This window comes from Nycticebus coucang, chromosome 12 (genome assembly GCF_027406575.1).
Source record: "Nycticebus coucang isolate mNycCou1 chromosome 12, mNycCou1.pri, whole genome shotgun sequence".
Lineage (NCBI taxonomy): Eukaryota > Metazoa > Chordata > Mammalia > Primates > Lorisidae > Nycticebus > Nycticebus coucang.
The window spans coordinates 15,807,981-15,826,529 of record NC_069791.1 but is presented as its reverse complement, the minus strand read 5'-3'; the positions used below and the strand labels follow the sequence as shown (position 1 = coordinate 15,826,529).

At 48.2% G+C, this 18,549-nt stretch overlaps 1 protein-coding gene across 1 annotated transcript in view; it reads right to left on the bottom strand.

Annotated features, from left to right (window-relative positions):
• Positions 1-18,549, bottom strand: part of FAM186A (family with sequence similarity 186 member A) — a 118,393-nt gene that overhangs the window by 37,435 nt on the left and 62,409 nt on the right. Inside the window, exons 4-11 of the mRNA XM_053556570.1 lie at positions 10,825-13,321; positions 9,684-9,924; positions 8,820-9,071; positions 6,876-7,775; positions 6,480-6,623; positions 4,724-5,153; positions 4,230-4,597; positions 3,115-4,124 (exon numbers count right to left, since the gene is read on the bottom strand). Coding sequence (XP_053412545.1) covers positions 3,115-4,124; positions 4,230-4,597; positions 4,724-5,153; positions 6,480-6,623; positions 6,876-7,775; positions 8,820-9,071; positions 9,684-9,924; positions 10,825-13,321 — 5,842 coding nt within the window. The remainder of the gene's footprint in view (positions 1-3,114; positions 4,125-4,229; positions 4,598-4,723; positions 5,154-6,479; positions 6,624-6,875; positions 7,776-8,819; positions 9,072-9,683; positions 9,925-10,824; positions 13,322-18,549) is intronic.

The following is an 18,549-nucleotide window of genomic DNA, read 5'->3' as shown; positions in this document are numbered from 1 at the left end:
ATGGAAGTTTTAGCCATTGCAATTAGGGAAGAAAAGGCGATCAAGGGTATCCACATAGGGTCAGAAGAGATCAAACTTTCACTCTTCACAGATGATACGATCGTATATCTGGAAAACACTAGGGATTCTACTACAAAACTTTTAGAAGTGATCAAGTAATACAGCAATGTCTCAGGCTACAAAATCAACATCCATAAATCTGTAGCCTTTATATATACCAACAACAACCAAGCTGAAAAAACAGTCAAAGACTCTACTCCTTTCACAGTAGTGCCAAAGAAGATGAAATATTTGGGAGTATACCTAACAAAGGATGTGAACGATCTCTACAAAGAGAACTATAAAACCCTTAGAAAAGAAATAGCTGAAGATGTTAACAGATGGAAAAACATACCATGCTCGTGGCTGGGAAGAATCAACATTGTTAAAATGTCCATACTACCCAAAGTATGGACTACCCAAAGCAATATATAATTTTAATGCAATTCCTATTAAAGCTGCATTGTCATATTTGAAAAAATAATACTTCGTTTTATATGGAATCAGAAAAAAACCTCGAATATCCAAAATATTACTCAGCAATAAAAACACAGCAGGAGGAATCATGATACCAGACCTCAGACTGTACTATAAATCGATAGTGATCAAAACAGCATGGTACTGGCACAAAAGCAGAGAAGTAGATGTCTGGAACAGAATAGAGAACCAAAAGATGAATCCAGCTACTCATCGTTATTTGATCTTTGACAAGCCAATTAAAAACATTCAGTGGGGAAAAGATTCCCTATTTAACAAATGGTGCTGGGTAAACTGGCTGGCAACCTGTAGAAGATTGAAACTGGACCCACACCGTTCACCATTAAGATAGACTCTCACTGGATAAAAGATTTAAACTTAAGACATGAAACTATAAAAATACTTGAAGAAAGTGCAGGGAAAACTCTTGAAGGAATCGGCCTGCGTGAATATTTTATGAGGAGGACTCCCCAGGCAATTGAAGCAGTATCAAAAATATACTACTGGGACCTGATCAAACTAAAAAGCTTCTGCACAGCCAAGAACATAGTAAAGCAAGCAGACAGCCCTCAGAATGGGAGAAAATATTTGCAGGTTATATCTCTGATAAAGGTCTAATAACCAGAATCCACAGAAAACTCAAGCGTATTAGCAAGAAAAGAACACGTGATCCCATCTCAGGGTGGGAAAGTGACTTGAAGAGAAACTTTTCTAAAGAAGACAGACGCACAATCTACAAACACATGAAAAAAAGCTCATCATCCTTAATCATCAGAGAAATGCAAATCAAAACTACTTTGAGATATCACCTAACCCCAGTAAGAGTAGCCCACAAAACAAAATCCCAAAACCAGAGATGTTGGCGTGGATGTGGAGAAAAGGGCACACTTCTACACTGCTGGTGGGAATGCACACTAATACGTTCCTTCTGGAAGGATGTTTGGAGAATACTTAGAGACTGAAAAATAGACCTGCCATTTGATCCTGTAATTCCTTTACTAGGTTTATACCCAGAAGACCAAAAGTCACAATATAACAAAGACATCTGTACCAGAATGTTTATTGCAGCCCAATTCATAATTGCTAAGTCATGGAAGAAGCCCAAGTGCCCATCGACCCACAAATGGGCTAGCAAATTGTGGTACATGTACACCATGGAATATTATGCAGCCTTAAAGAAAGATGAAGACTTTACCTCTTTCATGTTTACAGGATGGAGCTAGAACATATTCTTCTTAGCAAAGTATCTCAGGAGTGGAAGAAAAAGTATCCAATGTACTCAGCTCTACTATGAAGCTAAATTATAGCTTTCACATGAAGGCTATAACCCAACTATAGCACAAGATTATGGGGAAAGGGCCATGGAAGGGGAAGGGAGGGGGGAGGTTTTGGTGGAAGGAGGGTAGGGTGTGGCCACATCTACGGTGCATCTTAGAATGTGTACAGGCGAAACTTACTAAATGCAGAATACAAATGCCTACATACAGTAACTAAGAAAATGCCACGAAGGCTACGTTGAACAGTTTGATGAGAATATTTCAGATTGTATATGAAACCCGCACATTGTACCCCTTGATTGCACTAATGTACACAGCTATGACTTAACAATAAAAATAAACAAATTTTAAAAAAAGAAAAAAAGAAAAAATAATTAGCAGTGAAAGAATAATTCATATTTTGGTAATTGAATTACATAAGAATGGAGAATATAAAAATATGAAATTGACTAAGGTTCAGAATGTTTTGCAGCTTTTCAGAAATGAGTACATAAATGTACATGGCACTTTAAAACACTCTTGAAGACTATTTGATCAAGAAATTCTAAATTCTATTTCTGGGACTGCACCATTATATATATATATATATATATATGTATATACAAGAATATATATAACGATATATATGATTATTCATTGATATCTATTTTTATAAGAACAAAATATTAAAAACAATATAAAGTCCATAGGAGTTTAAATACAATCTGATAAATGTAGACTTCAGAATACTATGTAACCATAAAACATATGAGTAAACTCTTTATAAACCAGTACCTAAGTTATCCAATACCTGAGATATAATTATGGCTCATGCCTGTAATCCTAGCACTCTGGGAGACTGGGGCAGGAAGATTGCTTCAGCTCAGGAGTTTGAGAGTAGCTTGAGCAGGAGTGAGACCTTGTCTCTAATAGAAATAGAAAAAATGGGCAGTGCCAGTAGCTCAATGGGTAGGGCACCAGCCACATACACTGAGGCAAACTGGTCTGGGTCAGATAAAACAACGACAACTGCAACAAAAAATAGCCAGGTGTGGTGGGCTCCTGTAGTCCCAGCTACTTGGGAGGCTGAGGGGAGAGAATTGCTTAAGCCCAAGAGTTCAAGGTTGCTGTGAGCTGTGACGGCATGGCACTCTACCAAGGGTGACATAGTGAGACTCTGTCTCTAAAAAGGAAAAAAAAAGTCCTTTTTCTATCGTAAGTAGTCTTCCATCTCACAGATCTTCTGTAAGAAAATCTGACAAATATGAATATATTCCTAGGACATGAGGGAGAATATTTGGAATCAGAACTAGAGGGCTGGATATATAATAATTACATTTACCTGGCACTCTGGACCAGCCTATAGGCAATGTACTTGCGGAATAGGTATCCAAGCCGAACTGTGTCCATACGAAGTGTCTCAGTGATGAGGCTCTTAGCTGTTGTGTATAGCTGTGAAGGGAGTCTAAACATTTTTGTGGCCTGATTTAATAGTATCAAGTTCTTCCTCTGAGCCTCCACATCCACAAAATACCTTTTCTCTTCAGTCTCTTGGGGAGAAGAAGGGGGCACAATTATCTCTGGTTTCTTGGTATCTGAAGTCAGTATCCGGGTCTTGTCTACAGAGGGGAATCGGGATTTCTGGGCCCGTTCCGAAGGTGAGATCTGTGATGTTTTGAGTAGTTGACTAGTAAGAGAAGGTAGTGATTTTATAGGCTTCGTAAGAGTGGGAGTGATTCCCTTATCAATGTAAGGGGTTTGTGCTGCAGGTGTCCTATAACTGGTGAGATAGGACTGAAATGTTTTCAATGGTTCTATGGCAAAAGTATCGTGGGGTATTTGGGTTTCTTCGTAAGTATCAGAGTCTTCTGATATTTGAACTTTCTTAGTGGCAAAAGGAGCTTGAGTTACCTTGAAATCTGGAGCACTGGGATAGATCAATGATGATTTAGATTTCAAAGAAGAAATAACTGTCAGTCTTCTCTTAGGAATAGAAGAGGACAAACCTTTCTGGGGCTTTCCAGGAGTTGGGGGGACCCAAGTTGTGGGGGGATGCTTAGAAATGGAAGACATCCATAATGGGGAAGCTTGCTCTGGACGGGTCCATAGTGTCTGATGTTGCCCAAGGGTAGAAGAGGCCTGGAGATAGGGAGATTGCTCAGGGGTGACAGGAGGCTGGAATGCCTGGGGCCACTCAGAAATTAAGGCTTCAGATTCCAGGGGCTGTTCAGGGATGGAAGAGGTCCTAGGAACCAAGGGCTGCCCAGGAGAGAAAGGAGTCCAGAGGCTGGGAATCTGTCCCACAGTGCGGGGGACTGCAGATATAAGAGGCTGCCTGGGAGCTGGAGGGGCCTTCAATATTGAAGGTGGCCTAGGAGTCAGAGAGTCCCTAGGTATGAAGAACTGCCTAGAGCTAGGGACCTCCAGTTTAAAGGGCTGCCCTGGAGTGGAAGAGGCCCCAGATATTAGGAGCTGTCCATAGGTAGAAGGAACCTCTGGTACCAGGAACTTCTCAGGAGTGGATCGACCTCTATATACCAGGATCTGTCTAGATTTAGAAGTAGGGGTCTGTGGTTCCAGGAGTTTCTGAGGGTCAGAAAGACTCTCCATTTCTATGCACTTCCTAGGGATAAAGGGGCGTTGGGTGAGAGGAGGCCTTAATATCTCCAAAGGAGTGGAAGATACCTCAGGTGTAAAGGACTCCTCAGCAATAGAAGCAGTTGATCCCAGGAACTGCCTAGGCCTTGAAAATAATCTTGATTTAATGGATTGCCCAGTGACAAGAGAAGGCATCAATTCCTGAAATGGTCTAAAAGCAGAAGGATCTGATGTGGTATCCTTTTTAAGAACAGGAAGAGCACTTTCTGTGAGAAAAGCTCTTGATTTCAGGTCATGCTCAGACATGACAGTAATACCTGCAGACTGGACCTGCTCTATGGTGAAGGGGACACTAAAAGGTTGGACTTTCTCAGGGGTGAAGGGGATATCCAGGGTATGGGCTTCTTCTAAGGTAAGAGGGAACCCCAATACCTGAGCCCGCTCCAGGGTAAGCGGAGTTGCCTGAGTTTGGGGGGTGAGAACCAGGTCCTGGGTCTGCTGTGGGGTGAGAGTGATCCCCTGAACCTGGGCCTGCTGAGGGGTGAAAGTGATCCCCAGGTCCTGGGCCTGCTGAGGGGTGAGAGTGATCCCCTGAGCCTGGGCCTGCTGAGGGGTGAAAGTGATCCCCAGGTCCTGGGCCTGCTGAGGGGTGAGAGTGATCCCCAGGTCCTGGGCCTGCTGAGGGGTGAGAGTGATCCCCAGGTCCTGGGCCTGCTGAGGGGTGAGAGTGATCCCCTGAGCCTGGGCCTCCTGAGGGGTGAGAGTGATGCCCTGAGCCTGAGCCTGCTGAGAAGTGAGAGTGATCCCTTGAGCCTGGGCCTGCTGAGGAGAGAGAGTGATCCCCAGGTCCTGGGCCTGCTGAGGGGTGAGAGTGATCCCCAGGTCCTGGGCCTGCTGAGGGGTGAGAGTGATCCCCAGGTCCTGGGCCTGCTGAGGGGTGAAAGTGATCCCCAGGTCCTGGGCCTGCTGAGGGGTGAGAGTGATCCCCTGAGCCTGGGCCTGCTGAGGGGTAAAAGTGATCCCCAGGTCCTGGGCTTGCTGAGGGGTGAGAGTGATCCCCTGAGCCTGGGCCTGCTGAGGGGTGAAAGTGATCCCCAGGTCCTGGGCCTGCTGAGGGGTGAGAGTGATCCCCCTGTCCTGGGCCTCCTGAGGGGTGAGAGTGATGCCCTGAGCCTGAGCCTGCTGAGGGGTGAGAGTGATCCCCTGAGCCTGGGCCTGCTGAGGGGTGAGAGTGATCCCCCTGTCCTGGGCCTGCTGAGTGAGAGTGATCCTCCTGTCCTGGGCCTGCTGAGGGGTGAGAGTGATCCACCTGTCCTGGGCCTGCTGAGTGAGAGTGATCCCCAGGTCCTGGGCCTGCTGAGGGGTGAGAGTAATCCCTTGACCCTGAGCCTCCTGTGGGGTGAGAGTGATCCCCTGAGCCTGGGCCTGCTGAGGGGTGAAAGTGATCCCCAGGTCCTGGGCCTGCAGAGGGGTGAGAGTGATCCCTCTGTCTTGGGCCTGCTGAGAGGTGAGAGTGATCCCTTGACCCTGGGCCTGCTGTGGGGTGAGAGTGATCCCCTGAGCCTGGGTCTGCTGAGCAGGGGAAGTGATGCCCTGAGCCTGGGCCTGCAGAGAGGTGTGAGTGATCTCCTGGTCCTGGGCTTGCTGAGGGGTGAGAGTTATGCCCTGAGCCCGGGCCTTGTGAGGGGTGAGGGTGATGCCCTGAGCCTGGGCCTGTTGGGGAGTGAGAGTGATGCCCTCACCCTGGACCTGCTGAGGGGTAAGAGTGATCCCGAGGTCCTGGGCCTGCTGAGGGATGAGAGTGATCCCCTGAGCCTGTGCCTTATAAGGGGTGAGAGTGGTTTCCTGATCCTGGATCTGCTGAGGGGTGAGAGTGATCCCCAGGTCCTGGGCCTGCTGAGGGGTGAGAGTGGTCCTCAGGTCTTTGGCCTGCTGAAGGGAAGGAGCGATCCCCAGGTCCTGGATCTGCTGAAAGGCAAGAGTGATTTCCTGTGCCATGGCCTGCTGCGGGGTGAGAGTGATCCCCAGGTCCCTAGTGAGGTGAGGGCTGGGAGTGATCCCTGGAACCTGATCCTGCTGAGAGGTAAGTGTGATCCACTTAGCTTGGGCCTGCTGAGGGGTGAGAGTGATCCCCAGGTCCTGGGCCTGCCGAGGGGTGAGAGTGACGCCCTGAGCCTGGACCTGCTGAGGAGTGAGAGTGATCCCTAGGTCCTGGGCCTGCTGAGGGGTGAGAGGGATCCCCAGGTCCTGGGCCTGCTCAGGGGTGAGAGTGATGCCCTGAGCCTGGGCCTGCTGCGGGGTGAGTGTGATCCCCAGGTCCCTAGTGAGGTGAGGACTGGGAGTGATCCCTGGAACCTGATCCTGCTGAGAGGTAAGTGTGATCCACTTAGCCTGGGCCTGCTGAGGGGTGAGAGTTATCCCCAGGTCCTGGGCCTGCTGAGGGGTGAGAGTGATGCCCTGAGCCTGGGCCTGCTGAGGAGTGAGAGTGATCCCTAGGTCCTGGGCCTGCTGAGGGGTGAGAGGGATTCCTAGGTCCTGGGCCTGCTGAGGGGTGAGAGTGACACCCTGAGCCTGGACCTGCTGAGGAGTGAGAGTGATCCCTAGGTCCTGGGCCTGCTGAGGGATGAGAGGGATTCCCAGGTCCTGGGCCTGCTGAGGGGTGAGAGTGACACCCTGAGCCTGGGCCTGCTGAGGGGTGAGAGTGACACCCTGAGCCTGGGCCTGCTGAGGGGTGAGAGGGATTCCTAGGTCCTGGGCCTGCTGAGGGGTGAGAGTGATGCCCTGAGCCTGGGCCTGCTGAGGAGTGAGAGTGATCCCTAGGTCCTGGGCCTGCTGAGGGGTGAGAGGGATTCCTAGGTCCTGGACCTGCTGAGGAGTGAGCGTGATCCCTAGGTCCTGGGCCTGCTGAGGGATGAGAGGGATTCCCAGGTCCTGGGCCTGCTGAGGGGTGAGAGGGATCCCCAGGTCCTGGGCCTGCTGAGGGGTGAGAGGGATCCCCAGGTCCTGGGCCTGCTGAGGGGTGAGAGGGATTCCTAGGTCCTGGGCCTGCTGAGGGGTGAGAGTGACACCCTGAGCCTGGACCTGCTGAGGAGTGAGAGTGATCCCTAGGTCCTGGGCCTGCTGAGGGATGAGAGGGATCCCCAGGTCCTGGGCCTGCTGAGGGATGAGAGGGATCCCCAGGTCCTGGGCCTGCTGAGGGGTGAGAGGGATCCCCAGGTCCTGGGCCTGCTGAGGGGTGAGAGGGATCCCCAGGTCCTGGGCCTGCTGAGGGGTGAGAGGGACACCCTGAGCCTGGGCCTGCTGAGGGGTGAGAGGGACACCCTGAGCCTGGACCTGCTGAGGAGTGAGAGTGATCCCTAGGTCCTGGGCCTGCTGAGGGATGAGAGGGATTCCCAGGTCCTGGGCCTGCTCAGGGGTGAGAGTGATGCCCAGGTCCCGGTCCTGCTTAGGGGTACGAGTGATTCCCTGAGCCTCGACCTGCTGAGGGGTGAGAGGGATCCCCAGGTCCTGGCCCTCCTGAGAGGTAATAGTGATCCTCTGTGCTTGGGCCTTGTGAGGGGTGAGAGTGACACCCTGAGCCTGGACCTGCTGAGGAGTGAGAGTGATGCCCTGAGCCTGGGCCTGCTTAGGGGTGAGAGTGACGCCCTGAGCCTGGGCCTGCTGAGGGGTGAGAGTGACGCCCTGAGCCTGGGTCTGCTGAGGGGTGAGAATGACGCCCTGAGCCTGGGCCTGCTGAGGGGTGAGAATGACGCCCTGAGCCTGGGCCTGCTGAGGGGTGAGAGTGATGCCCTGAGCGTGGGCCTGCTGAGGGGTGAGAGTGATGCCCTGAGCCTGGGCTTGCTGAGGGGTGAGAGTGATCCCCAGGTCCTGGGCCTGCTGAGGGGTGAGAGTGAGCCCCTTAGCCTGGGCCTGCTGAGGGGTGAGAATGATGCCCTGAGCCTGGAACTTTTGAGGGGTGAGAGTGATGCTCTTACCCTCGGCCAGCTGATGAGTGAGAGCGAACCCCTTAGCCTGGGCCTTGTGAGGGCTGAGAGTTATCCCGTAAGCCTGGGCCTGCTCAGGGGTGAGAGTGATGCCCAGGTCCCGGTCTTGCTTAGGGGTATGAGTAATCCCCTGAGCCTGGGCCTGCTGAGGGGTAAGGAGTATCTCCTGATCCTGGGCTTGCTGAGTACTGAAGCTGATCTCCCGTGCCTGAGCCTGCTGAGGGGTGAGAGTTGACCCCTGAGTCTGGGATTGTAGAGGCATGAGATTGATCCCCTCAGCCTTGGCTTGTTGGGATGTAAGAGTTATCCCCTGAGCCTGGGATGGTTGTGGGGTGGGAGTGATCCCCAGGTCCTGGGCCTGCTGTGAGGTTAGAGGGATTCCCTCAGCTTGGGCTTGCTGAGGGATGAGAGTGATCCCTTGACCCTGGGCCTGCTGAGGGGTAAGAGTGATCCCCAGGTCCTGGACCTGCTGTGGAGTAAGAGTGATGCCTTGACCTTGGGCCTGCTGAGGAGTGAGAGTGATCCCCTGACCCTGGGCCTGCTGCGGAGTGAGAGTGATCCCCAGGTCCTGAATCTGCTGAGGGGTTAGAGTGATCCCCCTGTCCTGGGCCTGCTGAGGGGTGAGAGTGATCCCTTGACCTTGGGCCTGCTGAGGGGTGAGAGTGATCCCTTGACCTTGGGCCTGCTGAGGTGTGAGAGTGATCCCTTGACCTTGGGCCTGCTGAGGTGTGAGAGTGATGCCCAGGTCCTGGGCCTTGTGAGGAGTGAGAGTGATCCCTTGACCTTGGGCCTGCTGAGGGGTGAGAGTGATACCCTGAGCCTGGGCCTGCTGAGGTGTGAAAATGATGCCCTGAGCCTGGAACTTGTGAGGGGTGAGAGTGATGCCCAGGTCCTTGTCCTGCTTAGGGGTACAAGTTATCCCCTGAGCCTGGGCCTGCTGAGGGGTGAGAGTTGGCCCCTGAGTCTGGGATTGTAGAGGCATGAGATTGATCCCCTCAGCCTGGGCTTGTTGGGATGTAAGAGTTATCCCCTGAGCCTGGGGTGGTTGTGGGGTGGGAGTGATCCCCAGGTCCTGGGCCTGCTGTGAGGTTAGAGGGATTCCCTCAGCTTGGGCTTGCTGAGGGATGAGAGTGATCCCTTGACCCTGGGCCTGCTGAGGGGTAAGAGTGATCCCCAGGTCCTGGGCCTGCTGTGGAGTAAGAGTGATGCCCTGAGCTTGTGCCTGCTGAGGGGTGAGAGTGATGCCCGGGTCCTGGGCCTTGTGAGGAGTGAGAGTGATGCCTTGACCTTGGGCCTGCTGAGGACTGAGAGTGATCCCCCTGTCCTGGGCCTGCTGAGGGGTGAGAGTGATCCCTTGACCTTGGGCCTGCTGAGGGGTGAGAGTGATCCCTTGACCTTGGGCCTGCTGAGGGGTGAGAGTGATCCCTTGACCTTGGGCCTGCTGAGGGGTGAGAGTGATGCCCAGGTCCTTGGCCTGCTGAGGGGTGAGAGTGATCCCTTGACCTTGGGCCTGCTGAGGGGTGAGAGTGATGCCCAGGTCCTGGGCCTGCTGAGGGGTGAGAGTGATCCCCCTGTCCTGGGCCTGCTGAGGGGTGAGAGTGATCCCTTGACCCTGGGCCTGAGGAGGGGTGAGAATGATCCCTTGACCTTGGGCCTGCTGAGGGGTGAGAGTGATGCCCAGGTCCTGGGCCTGCTGAGGGGTGAGAGTGATGCCCTGAGCCTGGGCCTGCTGAGGAGTGAAAGTGATCCCCTGACCATGGGCCTGCTGAGGAGTGAGAGTGATCCCTTGACCTTGGGCCTGCTGAGGGGTGAGAGTGATGCCCCTGTCCTTGGTCTGCTGAGGGGTGACAGTGATGCCCCTGTCCTTGGCCTGCTGTGGGGTGAGAGTGATCCCCTGACCCTGGGCCTGCTGAGGGGTGAGAGTAATCCCCAGGACCTGGGCCTGCTGAGGGGTGAGAGTGATCCCCTGACCCTGGGCCTGCTGAGGAGTGACAGTGATCCCCTGACCCTGGGCCTGCTGAGGGGTGAGAGTGATCCCCTGAGCCTGGGCCTGCTGAGGAGTGACAGTGATCCCCTGACCCTGGGCCTGCTGAGGTGTGACAGTGATCCCTTGACCTTGGGCCTGCTGAGGGGTGAGAGTGATCCCTTGACCCTGGGCCTGCTGAGGGGTGAGAGTGATGCCCCTGACCTTGGCCTGCTGAGGGTTGAGAGTGATCCCCTGACCCTGGGCCTGTTGGGGGGTGAGAGTGATCCCCTGACCCTGGGCCTGTTGGGGGGTGAGAGTGATCCCCTGAGTCTGGGCCTGTTGGGGGGTGAGAGTGATGCCCTGACCCTGGGCCTGTTGGGGGGTGAGAGTGATCCCCTGAGCCTGGGCCTGCTGAGGAGTGAGAGTGATGCCCTGACCCTGGGCCTGCTGAGGGGTGGGAGTGATCCCCTGAGCCTGGGCCTCCTTTGGAGTGAGAGTGATGAACTGTGTTGGATGCTGTCCTGAAATAGGAAGACCCTCAGGTGTAGTTGTTTGTCGTGAAGCGGGAGAAGTTACTGGTGTGGAGTATTTTCCATCATGTAGAGTCTCTGTAGTTCTCAGATTCCTATCAATATCTTTTTCTTCATGTAACTTGGGTTCATCTTTCAATAATCTCTTCTGTGTGGAAGACATTGTCCCTGGAGATTGGCTGATTTTTTGTAATAGTTCTTCAGGTTTTTCCTCCTCAGTCTTCATGTGATCCTTTTCTTCATTCTGCCTCTGCCTTTCCAGGTCCTCTGTCACTCTCATTGTCCTCTGCTTCTCCTGCTCTTTCGCCCAACTCTTTTTCAGCCCCAGATGTCCTACTTCCTTCTGAAAGTGACTCATCTCTCCCTTCTCCTTTCCCAAGAGCATGTCTTGCCCTTTCATTTTTTGCTCCCGCACTTCTATGTATTCCCGTCTTAGCTTCTGGTGCTCTTCTTCCTCTTTTCCCCTTTGCTTTTGCTTCCCTTCTTGCTCAGTCTGTTTTTGAATGTTCTGTCTTTGCTCTTTCTTCCCCACTTTTTCCTGCTTCTGTTGTCTTTGCTTTCCACCCTTCATTTGGCGCCGTGACTTTTCTCCCTCCACGTTATTATATATCTTCTCATAATTCTTGCTTGAGAGATTTATTTCTCCTAAAAGCTGCTGTTTGAGACTTATACCAGACCTTTTTTCTTGACCCACTTGCAAATATTGCTCCTGGCTTTGTTTTTCCTTCTTGTGGTCTTTCTCTTCTAGTGAGACTGCTGGAACATCTCTCTCACTTTCTATTTCAGCTATGATCATTTGTGTTAAATTGTTAATTACTGGATCTGTGCTCTCACGTGAGAGGAATTTACTACTTTCAGACTGTGCATTAATTGGTGACTTCTGAAACTGTGATCCTGCCATAAATGAGACTATCTTTTTTTGTTCCATAGGTTTCTTTCCAATGTTTTCTTCCTTTTTAATATCATTGTATTTCCTCAAGAATTTAGTCACAGTTTCACCCACTGTTTGGAAATATTCCTCCATTTTTGCCTTTACGGATTCCAATTTTTCAGCTTCTGCTCTTTTTAATAACGCCTCTTCCTTCGGCATAGTCTTCTGGTCAAAAGGCTTTCCTATGTTTTCAATTTTCTCTTTTAGGTAAGTCATTATGGCTTTCTGAAATTCTTCTAGGTTACTGTGCTCACTTTTGTCATCTTGGATTTCTTGAGCTCTGGTAAATTCTTTGCTTGTGGTAGTTCCTGAAGAGATTTGGTGGTTTTTTCCTTTTGTTTTTTCTTTTTGTGGCTCAGAGTCAGATTGAGTCATACTGTGTGGCTCCACTTGGCCACTCACCTCACTTTTCCCCTCTTTGTCTGTTGACTCAGTGGTAGGCTGTGCTTTACTCTCTGATGAAATTGGGCTTTTGAGAAGTGAATATTCCTGTTTGACTTTCTCAATTTTCTCCCTTGTGGTAATCGTCCTACTTTTGTCACCTTGGTTCTTTGTTTCAGTAGAAAGGAAATGTTGGCTTTGTGCTTGAGGGAGTAACTTTGATTTGGCTTCAGAAAAGGATTTCATTTCATTTTTTTTCCTTTCCAGTGTTTGTGTCTCAGAGAATTGTTCACTTTTATTATAGCTCAGATTTGATCTAGAGGTATCATAGCCATGTAAGTCTTTTGCGTGCTTCCTGTTCTGTGATTGATACTTGTCATTCCCATCTGTCTGAAAGACATCACCTTTCTTCAGTGGTATGTTATCTTTAATGATATCTTCAGAACTATCTTCAGGAGCCTTTTTCCTTTTTTTCTCAGGTAAATGTTGTTGCTGTTCTGGTAAATCTGAAATCATTTCAGATTGAGATGTCTGTAAAATAGTTGGGCCCCACTTTTTCCCAGGGCCTTTGATCCCTTTTGAGGGGACTTCATCTATAGCATCTCCAAATTCTTTGGCTAAAATACGTTCCATCTCGTCATCTATGTCACTACCTTTCATAATGGCATTGGATGACTGTGAAGAAGATCCAGGTAACATTTTCAAGGTTAGTGATGTATATACTTGGTGTTCTGTAACAGCTTTCATTCGAAGAAGTTGTTCACACTTTTCTTCTACTTCTTGAAGTTTTTGCTGAAGTGTTTCATTTTCTTCAGTGAGATCTTCTATTATCTTCACGGCAAGCTCTTTTTCTTTATCAGTCGAGTCATCTACATGTATGTTGTAACTTGGTATGTTAATAGCCTTTAATTCATCATTTACCATACTCAAAGCTTTAGAAAGGTTTAGTATTGTTGATGATACATATTTAATAGCACTGTTTTCCAATTTATTGAACATTGCAGTGTCTATGAGTTCTTGTAGCATATCTTGGATTTCTGAAACCTTTGTATTTGTTGCAAATTGATCACTAATCAGCTGATCTGCCCTTAAAGCATGGGCTGTTGCAGGTCGCTTTATAACTCTTTCTTTCCAAGTTTTCCATAAAGTACCTCTAGATACTGAAAGAAAAAAAAAATGAAACAATGAGATTGCATTTTTTCTTTTGCATTGTGCTTACAGAATTTAGCCTAAATTAATGGATAACTATAGGCTGAAGAGTCATCAAAAAACTTTAGCTCCAAATAAACAGTATTGGCCAGGTGTGATGGCTCATGCCTGTAATCCTAGCACTTGGGAGGCCAATGCAGATGGACTGCTTGAGCTCAGGAGTTTAAGATGAGCTTGATTAAAAAGCAAGACTCTGTCTCTACTGAAAAATAGAAAAATTAGTCAGATGTTTTGGTAAGTGCCTCAAGTCCCAGCTACTCTGGAGGCTGAGGCAAGAGGATTGCTTGAACCCAAGAGTTTAAGGTTGCTGTGAGCTATAATGATGCTATGACACTCAATCCATGGCCACAGAATGAGACTCTGCCTCAAAAAAAAAAAAGAAAAGAAAATCAGTATTATATTTAGAAGAATGACTCTTTCGGCTCAGTACCTGTAGCTCAGTGAGTACGGTGCCAGCCATATATACACTGAGGCTGGCGGGTTCAAGCCCGGCTCGGGCCTGCTAAACAACAATGACAACTGCAACCAAAAATTAGCCAGGTGTTGTGGTGGGTTGCCTGTAGTCCCAGCTACTTGGGAGGCTGAGGCAAGAATCACTTAAGCCCAAGAGTTTGAGATTGCTGTGAGCTGTGACGCCACAGCACTACCAAGGGTGACATAGTGAGACTCCATCTTAAAAAAAATGACTCTTTCCCCACAATCACAACTTCTGCTTGCGGAGTGTGGGACCTGAACTTAGCTGTAACTTCAACTTACTCTTAGTTACAAGTTTGGAATGAGATACGATGTAAGCCAAAACTGTCTTTTGGGTTTGGTTATGCTTGGTGCTTTCCATTTTCTTTGTGGGTTCCTGTCTCTTTTTCTCCCTTATCTGAATCAAAGCTAATCTTGATTCTTTCAAGAGTCACAAATCAACAGACAAAAGACAAACATTTGGACAAATTAATAGAATAGCTGGATGAGAAATTCAGCATTTTCCCATACCCCAAAATGATAAAACTGAAAAAACTATAAAAAAAAGATTTTTTGGTTTGGAAGGAGGGTAATTGGCGGGACCACACCTAGGGTGTATCTTACAAAGGTACTGAAAAGACCAAGCTAACTCCATTTTGTTAAAACTAACTCCATTTTGTCTCACAGCCTTCACTGATCCCACTTTGCCCCACAGCCTTCAATTTGCAGCTGCATACCAAAGGTGATAGGCAACCTGCTTCCTCCCCCACCCCCAGCTCCAGTATGTCTGCCCCGAGCAATAACGGCACCCACCCTCCACCCCAGTAGTAGTAAATCCTTCCCCAGGCTAATTAGCCCAGATCAAACATTGTCCAGTTCCCTAAGCCCATATCTCCCCTCCCTTTTTCCTTTCTGTATCCTTAAAACTGCTCTTCTCTCTGCGGTCAGGGCTTCTCTGCTCTCCTGCTGCATCAGGAACCGAAGCCCAAGCCTGAGCTTGTGAATAAACTACCTCTTGCTTTTGCATCGGACTTGGTCTTCAGGTGATTTATGAGGGGTACCCCGCGACCTGGGCACAACATTTGGGGGCTCATCCGGGATTTGCCCTCCAAAATCACTGAGAACCTGCTCCGGAGGTGAGTGCATGTGTGCTGGCATTGTCTATTTGTCTTATCCTATTCTGTGTTGGTTTCATTTGTTAAGTCTACAGTCGGGACACAGAACCCCCCACAGTTGGGACATGGAACCCCCGACAGAGTAGGAGAGGAAACACCCATGGATGGGAGACTGGGACGTGGAACCCCCAGTCCCTGGTCAAGAAGACCAGACGATTCCTCTGGTTGAGAGACAAGGCAGGTCACGATCGCCGGGTGAAGTTACACCATTGTCTCATTTTCAGTTTTGCCTGGAAATCTGCAAGGGCAGGCTCTTGCTTTCTGGAAGTATCTTGTGTGCTATTTGTTTTGTGTGGGTCTTGTTATATTTAGAGGGCAACATGGGACAGACGCAGCTGACATCCCTTTCTCTAACTTTGGCTCGTTTCCAGGATTTCAAAGACAGAGCCTGAGAGTACGGCTTCAACGTGTCTAGAAATAAACTTGTGACTCTTTGCAGAAATGAATGGCCAGTGTTACACACTGGATGGCCACCTGCTGGCACTTTTCATCTCCCCATTATCTTTCAGGTCAAAGATACAGTCTACCAATCTGTGACCGGGCACACGGAACAAATCCCGTATATAACTGCTTGGCAGGACCTCGTGGAGGACCTGCCATCATGGTTAAAAACTTTTCTTTCCCCACCAAAGAAGTGGCCAAGCTCCTAGCCTTGAAGGAGAAAAAGGAGAAGTCTCATGAACCCACTGCCTCTTCCCCAGTCCTCCAAGGAGGAACCGATCCACAAGTGCTTTTTCCCCCTCATTATCAACCCTCACCTTGGGGGACACCTGTCCCTCCGAGTCCGCCAGGCAACGAGGCCACTCCAGCCCCAGGTCCAGGGAGTAATCTCCAGAGCCTACCCCACACCTGCCGTAGAGCCCTGCGCGATCTGGCGGCAGACTCTACCGTGCTGCCCCTTCGCGCAGTGGGCGCCCCCAATAGAGCAAACCCCCCAAACCAAGAATAAAACTATTGGCCCTTTGCCATAAGTGATCTTTATAACTGGAAGATGCAGAATCCTAAATTCTCTGAAAAACTTACTGCTTTAATTGACCTCTTATACTCAATTCTTTTTACTCATCAGCCCACTTGGGATGATTGTCAGTAGCTCTTTTTTTTTTTATTATTGTTGGGGATTCATTGAGGGTACAATAAGCCAGGTTACACTGATTGTATTTGTTAGGTAAAGTCCTGTCTTGCCCCCAGAAAGTGTGGCACACACCAAGGCCCCACCCCTCTCCCTTCTTCCCTCTTTCTGCTTTTCCTCCTCCCCATAATCTTAATTGTCATTAATTGTCCTCATATCAAAATTGAGTACATAGGATTCATGCTTCTCCATTCTTGTGATGCTTTACTAAGAATAATGTCTTCCACTTCCATCCAGGTTAATACAAAGGATGTAAAGTCTCCATTTTTTTTAATGGCTGAATAGTATTCCATGGTATACATATACCACAGCTTGTTAACCCATTCCTGGGTTGGTGGGCATTTAGGCTGTTTCCACATTTTGACAATTGCAAATTGAACTGCAATAAACAGTCTAGTACATGTGTCCTTAAGATAAAAGGATTGTTTTCCTTCTGGGTAGATGCCCAGTAATGGGATTGCAGGATCAAATGGGAGGTCTAGCTTGAGTGCTTTGAGGTTTCTCCTACTTCCTTCCAGAAAGGTTGTACTAGTTTGCAGTCCCACCAGCAGTGTAAAAGTGTTCCCTTCTCTCCACATCCATGGCCAGCATCTGCAGTTTTGAGATTTTGTGATGTGGGCTATTCTCACTGGGGTTAGATGGTATCTCAGGGTGGTTTTGATTTGCATATCTCTAATATATAGGGATGATGAACATTTTTTCATGTTTGTTAGCCATTCGTCTGTCTTCTTTAGAGAAGGCTCTATTCATGTCTCTTGCCCATTGATATATGGGATTATTGGCTTTTTTCATGTGGATTAATTTGAGTTCTCTATAGATCCAAGTTATCAAGCTTTTGTCTGATTGAAAATATGCAAATATCCTTTCCCATTGTGTAGGTTGTCTCTTTGCTTTGGTTGTTGTCTCCTTGGCTGTGCAGAAGCTTTTCAGTTTAATGAAGTCCCATTTGTTTATTTTTGTTGTTGCAATTGCCACGGCAGTCTTCTTCATGAAGTCTTTCCCCAGGCCAATATCTTCCAGTGTTTTTCCTATGCTTTCTTGGAGGATTTTTATTGTTTCATGCCTTAAATTTAAGTCCTTTATCCATCTTGAATCAATTTTTGTGAGTGGGGAGAGGTGTGGGTCCAGTTTCAGTCTTTTACATGTGGATATCCAGTTCTCCCAACACCATTTATTGAATAGGGAGTCTTTCCCCCAAGGTATGTTCTTGTTTGATTTATCGAAGATTAGGTGGTTGTAAGATGTTAGTTTCATTTTTTGGTTTTCAATTCAATTCCAAGTGTCTATGTCTCTATTTTTGTGCCAGTACCATGCTGTCTTCACCACTATGGCTTTGAAGTACAGACTAAAATCTGGTAGGCTGATGCCCCCAGCTTTATTTTTATTACTAAGAACTGCCTTAGCTATATGGAGTTTTTTCTGGTTCCATACAAAACGCAGAATCATTTTTTCCAAATCTTGAAAGTATGATGTTGGTATTTTGATAGGAATGGCATTGAATAGGTAGATTGCTTTGGGAAGTATAGACATTTTAACAATATTGATTCTGTCCATCCATGAGCATGGTGTGTTCTTCCATTTGTTAATATCCTCTGCTATTTCCTTTCTGAGGATTTCATAATTTTCTTTATAGAGGTCCGTCACCTCCTTCATTAGGTATATTCCTAGGTATTTCATTTTCTTTGAAACTACGGTGAAGGGAGTTGTGTCCTTAATTAGCTTCTCATCTTCACTGTTATTGGCATATACAAAGGCTACTGACTTGTGGACATTGATTTTATATCCTGAAACATTACTGTATTTTTTGATGACTTCTAGGAGTCTTGTGGTTGAGTCTTTGGGATTCTCTAAGTATAAGATCATGTCATCAGCAAAGAGAGAGAGTTTGACCTCCTCTCCTCCCATTTGGATTCCCTTTATTTCCTTGTCTTGCCTAATTGTATTGGCTAGAACTTCCAGCACTATGTTGAATAGTAAAGGTGACAGAAGACAACCTTGTCTGGGTTCAGTTTTAAGAGGAAAAGCTTTCAGTTCTACTCCATTCAGTAAAATATTAGCTGTGGGTTTGTCATAGATAGCTTCAATCAGTTTTAGAAATGTGCCACCTATGCCTGTACTCTTCAGTGTTCTAATTAGAAAAGGATGCTGGATTTTATCAAATGCTTTTTCTGCATCTATTGAGGGGATCATATGATCTTTACTTTTGCCTCTGTTTTTTTTTTTTTTTTTTTTTGTAGAGACAGAGTCTTACTGTACTGCCCTCAGGTAGAGTGCCGTGGCATCACACGGCTCACAGCAACCTCTAACTCTTGGGCTTATGCGATTCTCTTGCCGCAGCCTCCTGAGTAGCTGGGACTACAGGCACCCACCACAACGCCCGGTTATTTTTTTTGTTGCAGTTTGGCCGGGGCTGGGTTTGAAC